Source organism: Dermacentor andersoni, chromosome 2 (genome assembly GCF_023375885.2).
Source record: "Dermacentor andersoni chromosome 2, qqDerAnde1_hic_scaffold, whole genome shotgun sequence".
NCBI lineage: Eukaryota > Metazoa > Arthropoda > Arachnida > Ixodida > Ixodidae > Dermacentor > Dermacentor andersoni.
Window position 1 is genome coordinate 152,201,956 of NC_092815.1, and position 15,673 is coordinate 152,217,628.

General features: G+C 47.1%; 1 protein-coding gene across 3 annotated transcripts in view; it reads right to left on the reverse strand.

Annotated features, from left to right (window-relative positions):
• The window catches only part of LOC126540579 (activating molecule in BECN1-regulated autophagy protein 1-like), a 150,369-nt gene that overhangs the window by 85,723 nt on the left and 48,973 nt on the right, over positions 1 to 15,673 (reverse strand). For 2 of the 3 annotated variants that reach the window (XM_055076136.2, XM_055076135.2), the window contains exon 7: positions 4,374 to 4,517. The exons of the other annotated variant lie outside the window; for it this stretch is intronic. In XM_055076136.2, coding sequence (XP_054932111.1) covers positions 4,374 to 4,517 — 144 coding nt within the window. The remainder of the gene's footprint in view (positions 1 to 4,373; positions 4,518 to 15,673) is intronic. 3 annotated transcript variants of the gene reach the window in all.

Consider the following 15,673-nt stretch of genomic DNA (forward strand, 5'->3'; position numbering starts at 1 on the left):
CTCACCAAGCCTCATGAATGTAATCGTCGCGACAAGAACAGCACCCGGCAATGAAAAAGCTGCCCCACCACTTCTGCAGCACTACCGCCCGCATGCACGGAGAACATGCAACGCCAACGAGGAATCTGCCATGTGAGTGTTTGCCGAGAAGAGGGGGCTGGCTGAAACGCTAGCTCACAGCTTCAGCAAGTTTGAGGTCGCTGTCATCGCTGCTAGGGTGCGGAGGCATCAAACGAAAATAACATGTTTGACGCGCGAAGTAAATAAATACTGCATGTTTTTCCCCTTTTATTGCACTCTCTTTTGAGTTACGTTTTTGACAGGTAAGTGGAAGATCTCATGCAATATCAGTTAAGGGGGGACACTGGTTTTCGAGACCAAGAAAATTGTTAAAGAAATCAATATTTTGAAAACAGTATTTTTGGAATTTCCAACTATTATTCTACCGCTTCGAAAGATATTGCGGATCTTAAATTAATATTTCAGCCGTAATATAAATTTTTGGCACCAGTGTGGGCTAAATTAAGCCCACGTTTCCGTAAAAAAGCACTGTTAGCATGACGCGTGGCAGCCCCCACAGTCATTCAGTCGCGTCCACCCGTATATCATTTGAAAGAGCAGTCTCTCGTCTTCATTTTCCCACCACCACTGGCTCCGTCTGCACATTGGCAGTGAAGAAATTCCACCTCAAAAAGAAGACCCAATGCGTGCTGTAATTGGTCGGCAAAGGCACGTGACCCTCAGCTAGCAACACCATTGACTAGACTGGTGTCGTCCGCATCACTCCCCGGCCGCTCTGCACATGCCGTGCGTGCCAACAAGGTCTCCCATGCTGACAGCGATGCCGACCTCGACTCCGAAGTTCACTACGAAGTTCAAATTTATAAAAGAAAGGAAAAGGAAGTCAGCGTACAACGTCGAGAAGCGACACTCCGCCGAGCCGCTTTTAGATGACATCGATAAGGCGTATTTATAGTCCGAAGTCATTGGCGCACGGGCGAGCGTCACTCGACGTGGTGCACGTGGGAGTCCGTTGGCTGCGTCCGGTTACGCTGGCTACACCAGTGTGTCGAACCATCAGTCTAATGATAGACGCTGTTGTTCTCGCCAACGTGACGTAACGTGTGTGCACGCTCACGCTACACAGACAATATTTAGCCCGCCCGCTCCCGCAGTCGAGCGACACCGGAGATCGCGATCATAGAGTTTCATACAATAATTACTAGAGGGAACTCTGGCGCTAGTGTCTAGGGGAGCTGCAACGAGAGCGGTTGTACTAGCATGGGAATTATGGGAAGTACATGGATTTGCCTAAACTTCGTCATTTTGGCTTCAAACGGCTTTACGACTTTGTAAACTTGTCATTTTAAACAATGTACTGAGTAATAAATAATTAAATAAACATTAAAATTGTCCGACGACAGGATTCGAACACAGGAACTCTAGCACAGAAGCCCGATATTGAAAACATTAAGCCACGAATGCATGTATCGACAAGCGAATGAAACACCCTTATAAATTTATCCCAAGCATGCCAGTGCCTTGAGACGCTTGGCGCATTTCGATTTGGCCACCTGGGCAAGCTCAATCGTTGCAATTAACAGCAATTGTGCGTGTTCGCGGTGTCTGTTGCACCTCGATGAGCACAGATTGCGCTGAAATTTACGACAATAAGGTTTATATAGCGTAATATACAAAGCCACAAGAATGTCTCAATCCACAAGCACGAAGATCAGACAAATCCACGGACTTTTTATCATAGCCATGGTGATACAACAACTTCAGTGCCAGAGTTCCCTCTAGTAATTATTGTATGAAACTCTTACGATCTTGATGGCGTGTTAGGCCTAGTCCCCTGAAGCGCTCCTGACAACAGCCGCGTTTCATCGACGTTTCGGCATGACAAAACTATTCTGTAGCGTGAATTCTTGCGGCGTATTGACAGTGAAGTTCAAGGAAAACTTTAAGCATTAGCGCCAACTCCTGCTACAGACCAAAAATCAAAACTACTACATCGCATTGACGACACTGCTGCCGGGACGAACGAGATGCTGGCTACGTCTGCTGAGCATGCAGCTACTGAAAACTTGCAGTGGGTGCTCAGAAGTCATCACCGTAGTGACACTAGACAGACAGACTACATTCCTGGAGGCTACTAATGCAATAGCACTTGTATATATACAAATATTTTGTGGTGTTCTGTTACACAAATAAGTGCATCTTGTTTTTTCAAGTTTTCTCAGAATCTCTTTTGTGTTTCTTAAGCTTGCCGAAGCGCTATCTCGGTCTTCAGGGCACATAGAACTATAATTTTAGCAGTGGCATGTAGCTACATGTGTGTACTACACAATGCTAGGAGACCTTCTAATTTTGATATTGTAAATTATAAAATCTGGCTATAAATGGACCACATGATTGCCATGTCTGGAGATCGAACTTCAAATTGCTGTAGAATTGGTAATACCTCCAATATGAAAAAAAGTTGTCCTACAGTTGTGCTGCTTACACTTTGTAGTATCTAGCCATATGTCTTTATAAACAGTCTGGCTGGTACTCTTCTTACAATTGTTCAGATAAACAATGGTGATTAATTTTAATTATATATGGAACCACTCAGTCAATTTAAAAAGTAACTATATCTTTGAAATCAGCATGAAAAACTGTCTGGGTGACAATTTTTACTAAATTTAGCCCAAAAATTTAAAAAATGTTTCTAAACCCTTCTTCCCCCATTAACCCACCCTTTGAGAGTTGACTTTTTTCGCCATATACGACGGCCCAGGGTCGATTTTTTTTATTGCAGATTCTAATTCTTAGGGAGTTATTTCGAAAAAAATTTACCGTAATTTTTCTAGGGTGACCGTAAAGTTGGAAAAAAATTTTTTTGCATTGGTATATATGTACTCCTCATTCATGAATAACAACAATGAAAAAGGAAATAAACTTATAATTAAAAATTTGATGCATTGCTATAGTTCAAGGCTTTGAAAATGCGCACACGAGAATATTTCGCAAGACTCAAATGTTCCTGCTCTTACACTAATATGTACATTCATAGCGTAATCGAACTGCGTAAGTGCATACACTCAAGAAAACTGTGTGGTTGTGTGCCCCTCAAAAAAGCACAACGTGTGACAAACTTCCCCTAATCTTCATATTATCGCCAACCAGAGGCAATTAGTTTTCGCGAGTCCCCTCCCCCCCCCCCCCGAAAGAAAAAGCAGCAGAAACACATGCACGGCAGCATCCTTCCCATGCACACCCCCGTGAGCACTAAACGAGCGAGAAACAAGCGGTCACCCTTTGAGCGATTAGTAACGAGACAGCCATCAGTTTTGCAAGCACAAGAAGCTGACAATGCCCGCGGAATAAAACCCAAACCACCACCCGTCCGCGCCTGCGCCAATGAGCGAGCGGTACTATATAGATGTGCGGGAGCAAACTAGCGCTATAACAAACCATGCAACGAAAACCTAGAGAGGGAGGCGCTCGAAAAAAGTTTCCTGTATTCCCACATAGTGGCAGCACATGACAGAAAAGAAAAGGTTAAGAAATTGGCGCGCTTTTTAAACGTACAGACGGCGCCGTAAATATATGGCATCAACCATATTAAACTTCGTTCGCGGCGCCGTATATTTACGTCATTGATCCTCAAAGGGTTAAGCAGTACTACCGTTTAGTACGTACTTTATTCGAGCTCCAGCCAACTACGGTTTAACGAGGTTTCACTGTAGTATATTGGTAAAGGTGACAAAATAAATGAAAATATTGTACTTACAGACCATATAAAACAAAAATACAGTCTTGCCTGAAAGACAGAACATTGATAGTGATAGCAATGCATTACATAAAGACTAATAAACTTAAGGGCAGTGTGAATTGTTATGAAAATTTGTAATAACAAAAGAAAAGCAGCGTGTCACACATCCACAGACACACATGAACAGAGTTCAATCGATAAAACAAAGGCACTTGTGGTCATAATTCTGGCATGACGAGGAGCCCCGGCAGTTGGGAGTGCGTGCGCTTGTCCCAAAACAAACGCTCCTTGCTGCTGCTCCCTCGATTATCTTAACTGCGCTGCACCTCCGCAACTCTGCATGACATGCGACCTCCAAATGGGTGCGCAGGAAGACGGCGTGCATCAAGCACCACTCTTCTTGGCTTGCCCTTGCATGCTTGTCCTGGCACCTGCAGCAGATCATGTGGCCTCCAACGAACCACGTGTGGGCCCCACATGCGCCATATAGCACCCAGGACGGCACGGAGGCAATGGTGGCATGAACATGTTTTCAGTGTCCATGTTAAAATAGCTAGCATTGCTATAAAACGAAAGCGCAAAGCCTTCTGATTTGGCCCACTCTGGAACTCGCCTGCTGCGCCTCCCGTCGGCTGAGTTGGTTCAGGCGATGAAGGTTGTTGGAGTAGTTGGTGACTTCGCGAGCGTAGCTGCGTGCATCCTGTAGTGCTTCCTCTGGCTCCAGTACAGGCGACACCAGCTGCTGGTAGCCCGACAGCTGAACAAGGGGGACACACACAAAACGGGCAGCGCACCGGTCATGTGGGGGCAATTTCCAACTCGCATCGTAAACAAGTGTCAACTATAAGCTAAGCAAAAGCAACGGGACGATATGTAAAGGCGGCGTATGCAGGACCAAAGCATGCACGTTGAAGCATGCTTCAATGAAATTTAAGCCACACCGGAGCCTTCTAACACCCACTTGAAAATTTAACTCAACTTAATATTTACCTTCGATCTACACTGTTCTGGGTATAGTTTTCTTACAATGTGGCAACTGCCAGCTTTGTTGTGGACATTTCTATTTTGCAGAGGTGTGCATTTCAGTCCTTTTCACCTGCAGCGCTTCTACGTGGATAGTGCTACAGAAGGTTGACCAGCAGTGAATGCTACCGAAAATCAGCGCACTTTAATGACTCGACGGTTACTTCTAATATGCTCTTAAAGGGCCCCTCACCAGGTCTGGCCATTTTGAGCTGAGAAGCGCCGTGCAAACAATGCACGCTAACGATTGTGTCTGCTAAGTATTACATCGTTATGCGCCCCGGAAAGAGCTTAAATTTCAAACAGAACTCCTTTTGCCCTTCTCCTTGCAAGCGCCGCACTCCCAGCCAGCAGGATAATGTACACGTGCTAGTGCGCGTACATACACGTTTGTGCTGTGACGTCGCTCGTGGTGACACGTGACGTCTACCATTATTCAAGGCAACATCTGTTATTCATGTAATATATTGCTTAGACGAACTAAAGCTTAGAGAAATAATAAAATGCACAAACCGAACGTCTGCGTGTTTTTGTTTTACTTTGCACTGCAGCAAGAAAGATGTAGTTCCGTTTCGTTTGCTTGTTCCCTATGTCACGCAGTCGCACGCGCAGACACCGAAACTATGTAATATTCTACCATTTTCCAGCGCGGGATCATGCTCTGTGATCCGCTTGTGTCTGCCTCAGTACTCGTGTAGCACTGGCTTATCCTGTTGGTCAGGTGTCGTTGTGCACAGCATGCAAAATTGTGCGCTGCGTGCAATGAGACAAACAAAACAGCCCACACGTGACGCTGTCAGCGGAAGTTCGCCGTGCAAAAAAAAAAAAGAGAAAAAAAAATGAAGGCATCACGCAATCCTCAAGGTCCGGTATGGGAGAACGCATGGAAGGAATTTCGCTTGCGGAGGCTAGACGGGGCACATGGAGAGAGTGCCTCTTTTGGCAGTGGCGCTGGCCTCCTGAAATCATGGGTTCGTGGCACAGAAACATTTCTATCTCAGCTATTAATGAACCAATTTGAAAAATACTTGCAGCTGAACGCTACTTAAAGGGCAACTAACAATTTCCAGCGTATAACAAAAGTTTGCTAAGGGGCCTGGTGAGGGGCCCTTTACCTCTTTCCCTACTATGAGGAAAATTGGTGTTTTTTGTAGGTTATGCCAGGTTTCTTTTTTCTGAAGGAACTACTGCACTCAAAATTTAATGTAATACTTTTAAACACAAGGCAAAATGAGTGCACTTTTCACGCATAAAATTTTTATTAACGAGATGTATGTCATAAAAAAGATATAAATTGCCAAAATCAAGATTGTAGGATAAAATTGAACAAATTTTGTAAAGACATGCTTGTATTTACTAAGACAAAATATTTTAAAAATTATGAGATATACAAAACGTACTACCGTCTAATTGGCAGTCTCCGAAAAAAATCAAAAATTTTTCATTGAACAGGTATCCCACTACAAAAATTAAGTGCAAGCCCTACAGTTTGGCATGCCAGGCTGCGGCCGTTGATGTTCCGGGCAGGCTTGCGTCGTCGTCGGTCTCAGAGCCAAAGTCCAACAAAAGGGTAGCACGCTCAGACTCGCTAGATGCTCGATCCATGGATACAATCAGCCACAAACGCAGCGGAATTGTGAGATCTGCAATCTTTCGAAGCGCGAAAGCTGCTCCCAGATGCGGCCATTTTTGCTTTCTGCTTTGTCGATCGACAAACTTCGGAGTGTGTTAAAAAATTAACGCCTGATAGGGAAAAAGCGAACTGCTTAGAAAACAAAAATATAGTTCTCCTTCACGCCCTATGGCGCAGAGTGCCCGTGAAAGGCGTGGAAAGCCTCGAAAGCTGCGTTTCAAATCATCTATAGCGGGTGGCCATTTTTGCTTTCTACTTCGAAACGCATTGAAATATCACTGCCTGGGGGAAAAAGGCTAACTGCTTAGGAGACAAAAGAATAGTTCTCCTCCTTCACGTTTGATAGTGCAGTGCCTCTGAGAGCGGTGCGGAGAGTCTCGAAACTGGATTTTCAAACCATAGTTAAAGGGCTAACGATGCCCATTGGGCGCAGTACGGAAACAGTTAAAGGAAGTGCCCAGTTAATACTCCACCACCAATAACAGCTGAGGTACAGCACAAAGAACTGTAGACAATTCGGTGTGCTGTGTGAGCAAGTGTGCCTACTTTATGCTTCATATCAGCCTCCAAATCCATTCTTTTCGAAATGAAGCTGCAGAAACATTTCTTTCACATTGGCTTGTTATTGCTAGTTTGGCGTTTTCTTTAGGAGTGGCCAATGCTGGAGAATGGTGAGAACAAGGAGTGTGGCAACACCGAATAGTAAATTTCAAATCGAACATCGAATTGAATTCAATAGGGGGCCATAATGTACTTTGCGGCAAACTTCTGTTGTTAAAAAAGCTTTTCTTTCCGGTTTTTCTCCAGAAAACACAATGGTTTGCCCATCTTTACCACCGGGTCGGTTTTGTGGGTGATCACCCACTCGTTAAGGCCAATGTATGTGCCAGATTGAAGCATGGACTGCGCATAACGCGACTCGACATCACTGCTCCGCATGTTGCCATCATGGGCGCAGTGCAGGTTGACTGCGGTCGGCACTGACGGTAAAGAGCAGGTGCCCTTTGGCTGTTGTGTTCGGCATCACTTGCTACTTGCCAAATGTATTGAACTTGGGAGGCCCACAGCAATTCCTGTGACACCCATTGCCCCTACCATATCTACCTGCCATTTGTGGAAATGCGTCTCCAGCTAGACAGCCAGCACAGCAGTGACCAGCCAGATGAAATTTTCCCGCCTGCCAAGTGAACCCAAAGCTAGTCTTGTCAGAGGCTGCTTGAGGCTACGAGAAAAGACTGGCGTGTGGCTCTGAACGGCTTACGGGACAAGAGGCAGCCGTACAGTGTGTTGCCGAAATGGCAGCTGTGAACAATTTTGGTGCCATCTCGTACACTTCCATTCATTGCCAAACTAGTTTGTCTGCTGTCCAAGTGTCGTGCTGCCACCGATTAGATCTGCGCTGACTCAGCCCCAAACTAAGTTCACTCACTAAGACCCGACAAAGCATCAACTGGGCACTAGTTGGTCAGCATGCCCACTGGTCCCAGTCTTCATGATTATGGCGCTCCCGGTTTGTAGAATCGTAAATATCATAGTGTGTGCAAGCTCATACTTCTTTGAGTCTTGCAAAAGTTGCAGCATTGTTTCAAGAGAGACAATTTTGCGCTTTGTCGGCACCATCTTCTAGAAACTTGGCTGTCCGCTGCTTCAGAGCTGCTTTTGTGGTACATTTCTGCCAGGGTTGCCAGGTCTTTGGGAGAAAAAGTAGCCACAAAATTCTGAAATGTACCGCATTTACTCGAATGTAACGCAACCATGATCGTAACACGAGAGTTGACTTTTCAGAATAAAACCGCGAATGTAACACGACATGAACGGAAAAGGAAATGGTACCTTTATTCAAGTAATCAATTCGGAAATGAATTCTCTTCACTTGTCATCATCGTCTGCAAAGGAGACAGAGCTTTCCTTGGGTGGTATTCTCGGGCGAGCACTGTACGGCACTGTACCAAGCTCATTATTAGTGTCAAGAACACTGTTGGCCGTACACTTCGAGGGGTTCGGTGCCGAAACGAGGCAAGTCTCGTGAAAGTGAAACTATTTCCGAAAGTGATAGCCCAAGAATCAAGCCATCTGTGCAGTCGAGCTTGTTTGCGATTAAGCACTTCTTAAAACCGCAAAACCATTTCATTTGGGGACAGTACCAGGCCACTACGAGGCTCTTCCGACCGGCCCCGCTCTTGCAAAGGGCCTCCCATTGGTGCTACCATACGACAATCGTCGACTCATCGATGTCGAGTCGCCGAGCTGCGGTAGAGTTTGCCAGCTCCTCGGCCATCAAAATTACTTGTCTCTCAAAGCAGCCATCATACCAAACGCTCTGTGTCGCCATAACATTGCGAATGAATACAGTCCAAGCACGAAAGGCCGCAAGGTAATGCAGCACCGTAACCATAACCCCAGTTACAGTTCAGAGTACCCCAGTCACAAGCACAGTGAAAATGGCATCGATTCCAACAAAAATGTTTTGACTTAGGTTGACATGTCTATGGACTAAGCCGAGACGTAAAAGTACAGGTTCCCAAAGTAGTGTCGAAATCCACGGAATTTAGAATACCTGTTGTAAAATTGTAAATTTTGCAGTTATTCAAGTGTAATGCGAGGGCCGAGTTCAAGCAAGAAAAATCATGAAAAAAACTCGCGTTACAATCTAGTAAATACGGCAGCCGATAACACTGCCAACTGTGGCAAAAACTTAATTTGGTAACCAAAATAGTAGCTACGGTGCGACAAACCAAAAATTGTTAATTTTTGATGCGAGAAGAAAGAATAAAAGGCGAAAAACACCAGTAGCTTTCTGCTGCACTCAGGGCAAATGAGGATAAAAAATAAAAATTGCACAGGATCTATCTCACAACGAATGTTGATGGTAATGCGTTTAGCATTGAATCAATACAGCGAAACAACATAACGGCACCGCTGAAAAGAGTTATGTATACCGACGCAACCCGCGATAACGAAATCCCGTGACTACGAAATTCTGGCAACAATGAAATAGCTTCGTATCCCCGGCGAACGCCCATGGGATTCAATGCTTTAGGTATACCTCGACAAGATGTCGCTGTACTACAATCCCGTATCAACAATATTTGCCGGAACATAACCCCAGATATCTACTCACGGAAGGCTAACGGGCTTCAAAATGTGCTCAAATGCAATTGTTTTGCATTCAAATTGCGTAAGATACCACCACATTACACTTGCGTGGGTGCCGCCGTTTCTGTTTATACAGTAAAACCTCGTTAAACCGTACCCGCTTAAATAGTAGTTTCGTTTTAAAAGTAGTAAAGTCAAATCCCCAACTCACTGGGCATTGAACATAATGTGTTTTGTATCCGCATAAACCGTACCAGCTTATTGCGTACGCATCGGTCAAAACGTAGCGTTTAAACTTTTCGTCGCGCAAACACGGCGGTGCGTCGTCTCCATCGGGCGGCCTGGCAGAACAACAAGCCTCAGAGATCGGAACAACGGCCTCCAAGCGCCCTGTGCGTTTGCGCGTGAAGCCACATCAACATTGACATCATTTCGGCGCCGTGCTAGAGAGCGTTGTGGTGTGCACGTGAGAACTCGCGTCATGCCGAAACTCGGATAAAAAAGACGCCGGGTGCTCAGCATAAAAGAAACATTAGACATCGTCCGTGCTATCGAACGTGACACGAAGAAGTAGGCGTTGGCACACGACAAGGATCTGCTGTCGACTACGGTGTATGGCATTTGGAATGCGAAAAAGTTGCTCGGGGCAGCGCTGCTGCGACCGCGAAGACATGTCGGCTACGAGGTTCGACTTTTCGCCATCGTTGCCTCTGTTGTTGCCGAAGTGTCGCCTAGCGACAGTGATACGGACGACATGGAAAGCAACAGCACGGGCGATTCAGGCCCGACAGTGGCAGAAGCTATGCGTTACGTCAGCCTAATGAATGCAATCGTCGCGACGAGAACAGGGGCGCGATAACGTTAACTCTATTCCAAACGAAAAGTATTCCAAACTCCGGCACCCAGCAATGACAATGCGCCCCTGGGACTTCTGCAGCACTACTGCGAGCGTGCACGGAGAATACGTAACGCCAACGAGGGATCTGCCATGCGAGTGTTTGCCGAGAAGAGGGGGCTGGCTGAAAAGCTGGCACGCAGCTTCAGCAAGTTTGAGGCCGCTGTCGTCGTGCTAGGCCGCCGCGGCATCAAACGAAAATAACACTTTTGTCGCGCGAAGTGAATAAATACTGCATGTTTTTTTCCCCTTCCATCGCACTCTCTCAGAGTTCCATTTTCGACAGGTAAGTGGGCGATCTCATGCTATTTCGGTTGAACAGTACTACCGTTTAGTACGTAGTTTTTCCGAGCTCCGGCCAACTATGGTTTAACGAGGTTTCATTGTACTGTAAAAACACCCAAGTGCCAAAAGCAATTGTGCTGGAAACACATCATGCGATTTGTTGATCGCCCGCTTGAAGCGGCGGCATGTTGCTACTGACAAGTGACAACCGTTTTTGCAGACCTAGTGCAGTGCTTAACGTGTGCCTCGATGAGAAAAATGAGGCAAAAAAAAAAAAAAGGGAAATCCATGTGCCACCAACGCGTAATTGTTCATGACTCTTGAGATGGCAGTCACAGCATGGAGCGCCATGCATCGGGCCAAGGTTGAGTGAACATCCAGGAATAGGCATTCCTTGCTTCAAGAACGCTGGTTTTGGTGTCACCCAACAGGCACAGCGTGCGGATTCAGCACCGGATGTAGCTGTGTGTGAAGAGGCCGTTATCTCAATCAATAGCCTTCGGGTATACGAAGTACTATCACTGCTGATCAGTGCCGGACTTGTGGGCACCTATGAGCGACAGCGTGCATTGGAGAAATGCTGCTGCATGTGTGGACCGCTGCTGCCCTGCGTCCGGTGCCGAGTTACTCAAGATCTCACAAGTGATCACATCTCAGAAAGCAATTGAATGAGAATACTGCTCCCTGACAGTGCTGCCACTGCTGACCGACACGTGTGGTGCACTTTGTACTGTCGGCAATGCGGTTCTATAACCTCGAGCAAGCTTGCCAAAGTAGGCTAATGGAATTTTGACACTAAAGTTTTGTTCTGCGATGCATTACCTATTCATGCTATCTCATTTCACACTACGAAATTCCCGCGAAAGCGTATTTTTTCGCATTCCCTGCTGATTTTGTTATTGCGAGGTTCAATTGTACGAGCCGTGTACTGCAGTGGGACTCCTCTTTCGTGCTTTCCAAAGAACACTTGGCATCACCTAGGGGTGCCGTCATGAAGGTTGTGCTTGCCCTCCGAAATGCACGGAGCGTGTGCGAATGGTGAGAAATTCCCTAGCTTGCCGCACACTCAGTGGAAAATACTCGGAGACCCAAGTTGGCGAGAGGTTCATTGAGCGGCGCCGCATAACCAATGCATTCATGGCGCAGCCCTCTGGAGCATTTGCGAGAGAAAGACTTTTATTGAAAAGTGGCCCATGCTAAGTGCATTTGTGGTGCAGCCTGCTAAGGTGTCTGGTTGATGTGCTCGAGGAATCCTTGTGATGTGGGCTTGATTACGCTCGGCATGGGAGAAACATGAGGGATCTTTTTCGTCCCTGTAGAGCAGCAAATTCCCTGTGGTGCATACCTGGTCACCCGAGTCAGCGTCAAAGGCGCTCATTGAAGAATGGCACACACCTACTGGCACGTGTACCCAGTACTCCAAGTCAGTGTCAAAGAGTTTCATAAAGAGCGGTGCTTACCCAGTCCTGCATTTAACGTGACCCATGTCGGCGTGAAAGAGGTTTGTTGAAGAGCAGCACATATGTACACACTGCCACATATTCAGTGATTCAGGTTGGTCTGACGGTTGGCTTCGAACCCTGTTCCCCCAGCACAGCAGCCCAATCTCCTAACCATTCGACCATGAACAACACAGCGACCCAGGTTGGCGAGAAAATGCTTAGATATATAGATACAAAACATACTTAGTCCCCAGAAAGTGTGTCAAGTGCCCTAAGAATGCTAATGCATTAACAAACATTGTCACATATTATCGTATTGTAATTTACCGTAGTGACTAGGTGACATTCTTTGATAATTTGCGCCGCACACCTGCATGCTTTCTCCTAGCTGAAGCAATGTAGCCGGTTTCAGTACAATAAACGTGCTGCATGCTGTCCTTGCACCACTATGACTTCTCCCTAAACGTTCCCGTGGAAATTGTATGACATCACACATTCTACTCTCCCTGGCATGCAGTTGCAAACACCTTTAAAAATCTTGCATAGACACTGGCACCTGTAATGTTTAAAACATGGTTGCCACAACGCATTTTCAGTCTTGCAGCCGCTTCTGGTGCAAAGAAGTATAGTTTCAAGATTTGCTATTGTTACGTGTGGAAAGACACAGAATAAAGAAGCTATATACAGGTTATTTACACTGGAGCCAGATCGCCAGGCCGACACTCGCTCGCGGCCAAAAGGCACAGACACACTTCGTCGTCGTTCTCGCGGCGGCTCGTACCTTCAGCATCACTCGATGATATCGTAATACTACCCCCCGGCGGCAAAAGCGCCGTCACGGTGCTGTTAAATATCCAAGGCACGTGGAGAGTTGTACGGTTTGAGTCGGGCGACGTGGACAATGTCACTGGCTGTCACAGTGGAGGACGTAGTGGGCGTGGCTAGAGCGATTTCGTAGGTGGCATCGGTTACTTGGCGAAGCGCGCGATATGGGCCTGTGTAGCAGGAAAGCAGCTTTTCACATAGCCCAACTTTACGTGATGGTGACCAAAGCAACACGAGGGTGCCGGGCACAAAATGGACATCACGGTGACAGAGGTCGTAGCGTTGCTTCTGTTTGCCTTGAGAGACTTGTAGACGAGTGCGCGCAAGTTGGCGAGCATGGTCAGCATGGGCGATAGCGTCACGGGCATAAGCGCTAGTTGAAGCTGTGGTGGACGGAAGCACAGTGTCCAGTGGTAGCGTCGGTTCACGGCCATACAAGAGGTAAAAAGGCGAAAAGCCAGCAGTTTCGAGACGGGAAGAGTTATACGCAAAGGTAATGTAAGGTAGAGCCTGGTCCCAGTCACGGTGGTCATCTGAAACGTATTTGGATAGCATGTCTGTAAGGGTGCGGTTCAAACGCTCAGTGAGGCCGTTCGTTTGAGGGTGGTAGGAGGTGGTAAATTTATGCTGTATTGAGCAGGCACGCATGATGTCGTCAATGACTTTGGCTAAGAACGAACGGCCACGGTCTGTTAGCAATTGACGCGGGGCACCATGAATCAAAATGATATCATGCAGGAGGAAGTTCGCAACATCAGTTGCGCAACTGGTCGGAATAGCGCGGGTTAGGGCATAGCGGGTCGTGTAGTCCACCGCGACTGCAACCCACTTGTTTCCTGATGTAGATTCCGGAAATGGGCCGAGAAGGTCTAAGCCGACACGATGGAAGGGCTCGGCGGGGATGTCGAGCGGCTGCAGGTAACCAGCAAGGAGCTGGGAAGGCTTCTTGCGTCGTTGGCAAAGTTCACAAGCGGCGACGTAACGTCGTACGGAACGGGCAAGGCCCGGCCAGAAAAAACGGCGACGTACACGGTCATAGGTTCGAGATACGCCGAGGTGTCCTGCTGTTGGTGCGTCGTGAAGTTCTTGTAGAACGGTTGAGCAGAGGTGCTTAGGTATGACAAGTAGGAACTCAGAGCCGTCCGGATGAAGGTTACGACGGTACAGAGTACCGTCGTGGAGGACGAAGAGGCGTAGAGTGGCGTCGGCCGGAGAGTGTTCAAAACGGTCGATGAGTGCTCTGATGTAGGCGTCACGACGTTGCTCGTCGGCGAAATATAGCAGCTGCGACACAGAGAATACACAAGCAGCACTGGTAATATTGGAGGAGTCAGGGTCGTCAACAGGGTAACGCGACAAGCTGTCAGCGTCTTGGTGCAAGCGGCCAGACTTGTAGACCACGGAATATGAAAATTCTTGTAGCCTCAAAGCCCATCGACCAAGCCGGCCTGTAGGATCTTTTAGCGATGAGAGCCAGCAGAGAGCATGATGGTCAGTGACTACGGAAAAAGGGCGACCGTAAAGGTAAGGACGGAACTTCGCAACCGCCCAGACTACAGCAAGGCATTCTCGTTCCGTAATGGAATAGTTTCGCTCCGATGGTGTGAGGAGGCGGCTTGCATAAGCAATAACACGATCCTGGCCACACTGACGCTGGGCTAAGACGGCACCTACGCCATGACCGCTGGCATCTGTACGCAATTCTGTAGGGGCATCAGGGTCGAAGTGGGCGAGAATGGGTGGTGAGGAGAGAAGAGTGACGAGACGAGAGAAGGCGGCGGCTTCTTCAGTGCCCCACAAGAATTGTACGCCTTTCTTCAATAGATTAGTCAGGGGTCTAGCAATTGCCGCAAAATCTTGAATAAAACAACGAAAGTATGAGCATAGCCCGACAAAACTTCGAATGTCTGCGGCTGTCTTCGGAACCGGAAAGTCTCGCACAGCACGAGTTGTGTCGGGATCAGGCTGTACTCCGGAAGCGTCAACGAGGTGGCCCAGGACAGTAATTTGGCGGCGGCCGAAACGACAGTTGGACGAGTTAAGTTGCAGGTTCGGCTTTCGAAATACGTCAAGTATAGCTGTTAAGACGCTCAAGGTGAGTGTCGAACGTGGGCGAGAAGACGATGACGTCGTCGAGGTAGCATAGACAAGATAATTATCGCTAGGGGTGCGATTATGACCCTTCCTGTTGCTTACGTCTAGGGATGGGCGAATAGTGATTTGGGGCACGATCGGAGATTGTTGTTGAAAACGCGTGATCAGTTTTCGTTCAGTTTCGAGTCACATGATTGGCCTAGCGCGCCTGCAATGCACGATTGCCAATCCCCCTGCTGACTTGTTATGGTTTCAATGGAATATTTCAGTGTTATGAGCTTCATAATACTGAACTTTTCAGAATAACCATCGTTATTCAGTTTCCATGTCATGTTAACAATGCCTCAGTACTACAATCTAATATTAAAAAATCTGGGGATTTAATTTAGATTTCTGTGCATCCTTCATGGCAGCTGAAACAGTACGCAAGCAGACAAGGCAAAGAAAGCAAATGCCGCGGTGCACAGGTTCGGAAAACCTGAGATGGTGCTCAATAAAAAAATGTGGGAGAACTTTTCTTATTTATAGCGGAGGTGCATCTCTTCCTTCTTTCACCCTCCTTTCTACACTTGCCTCTTTCGCGCTTCTTTCTGTGGCTGTACTAGCTGTGCGCGTGGAGA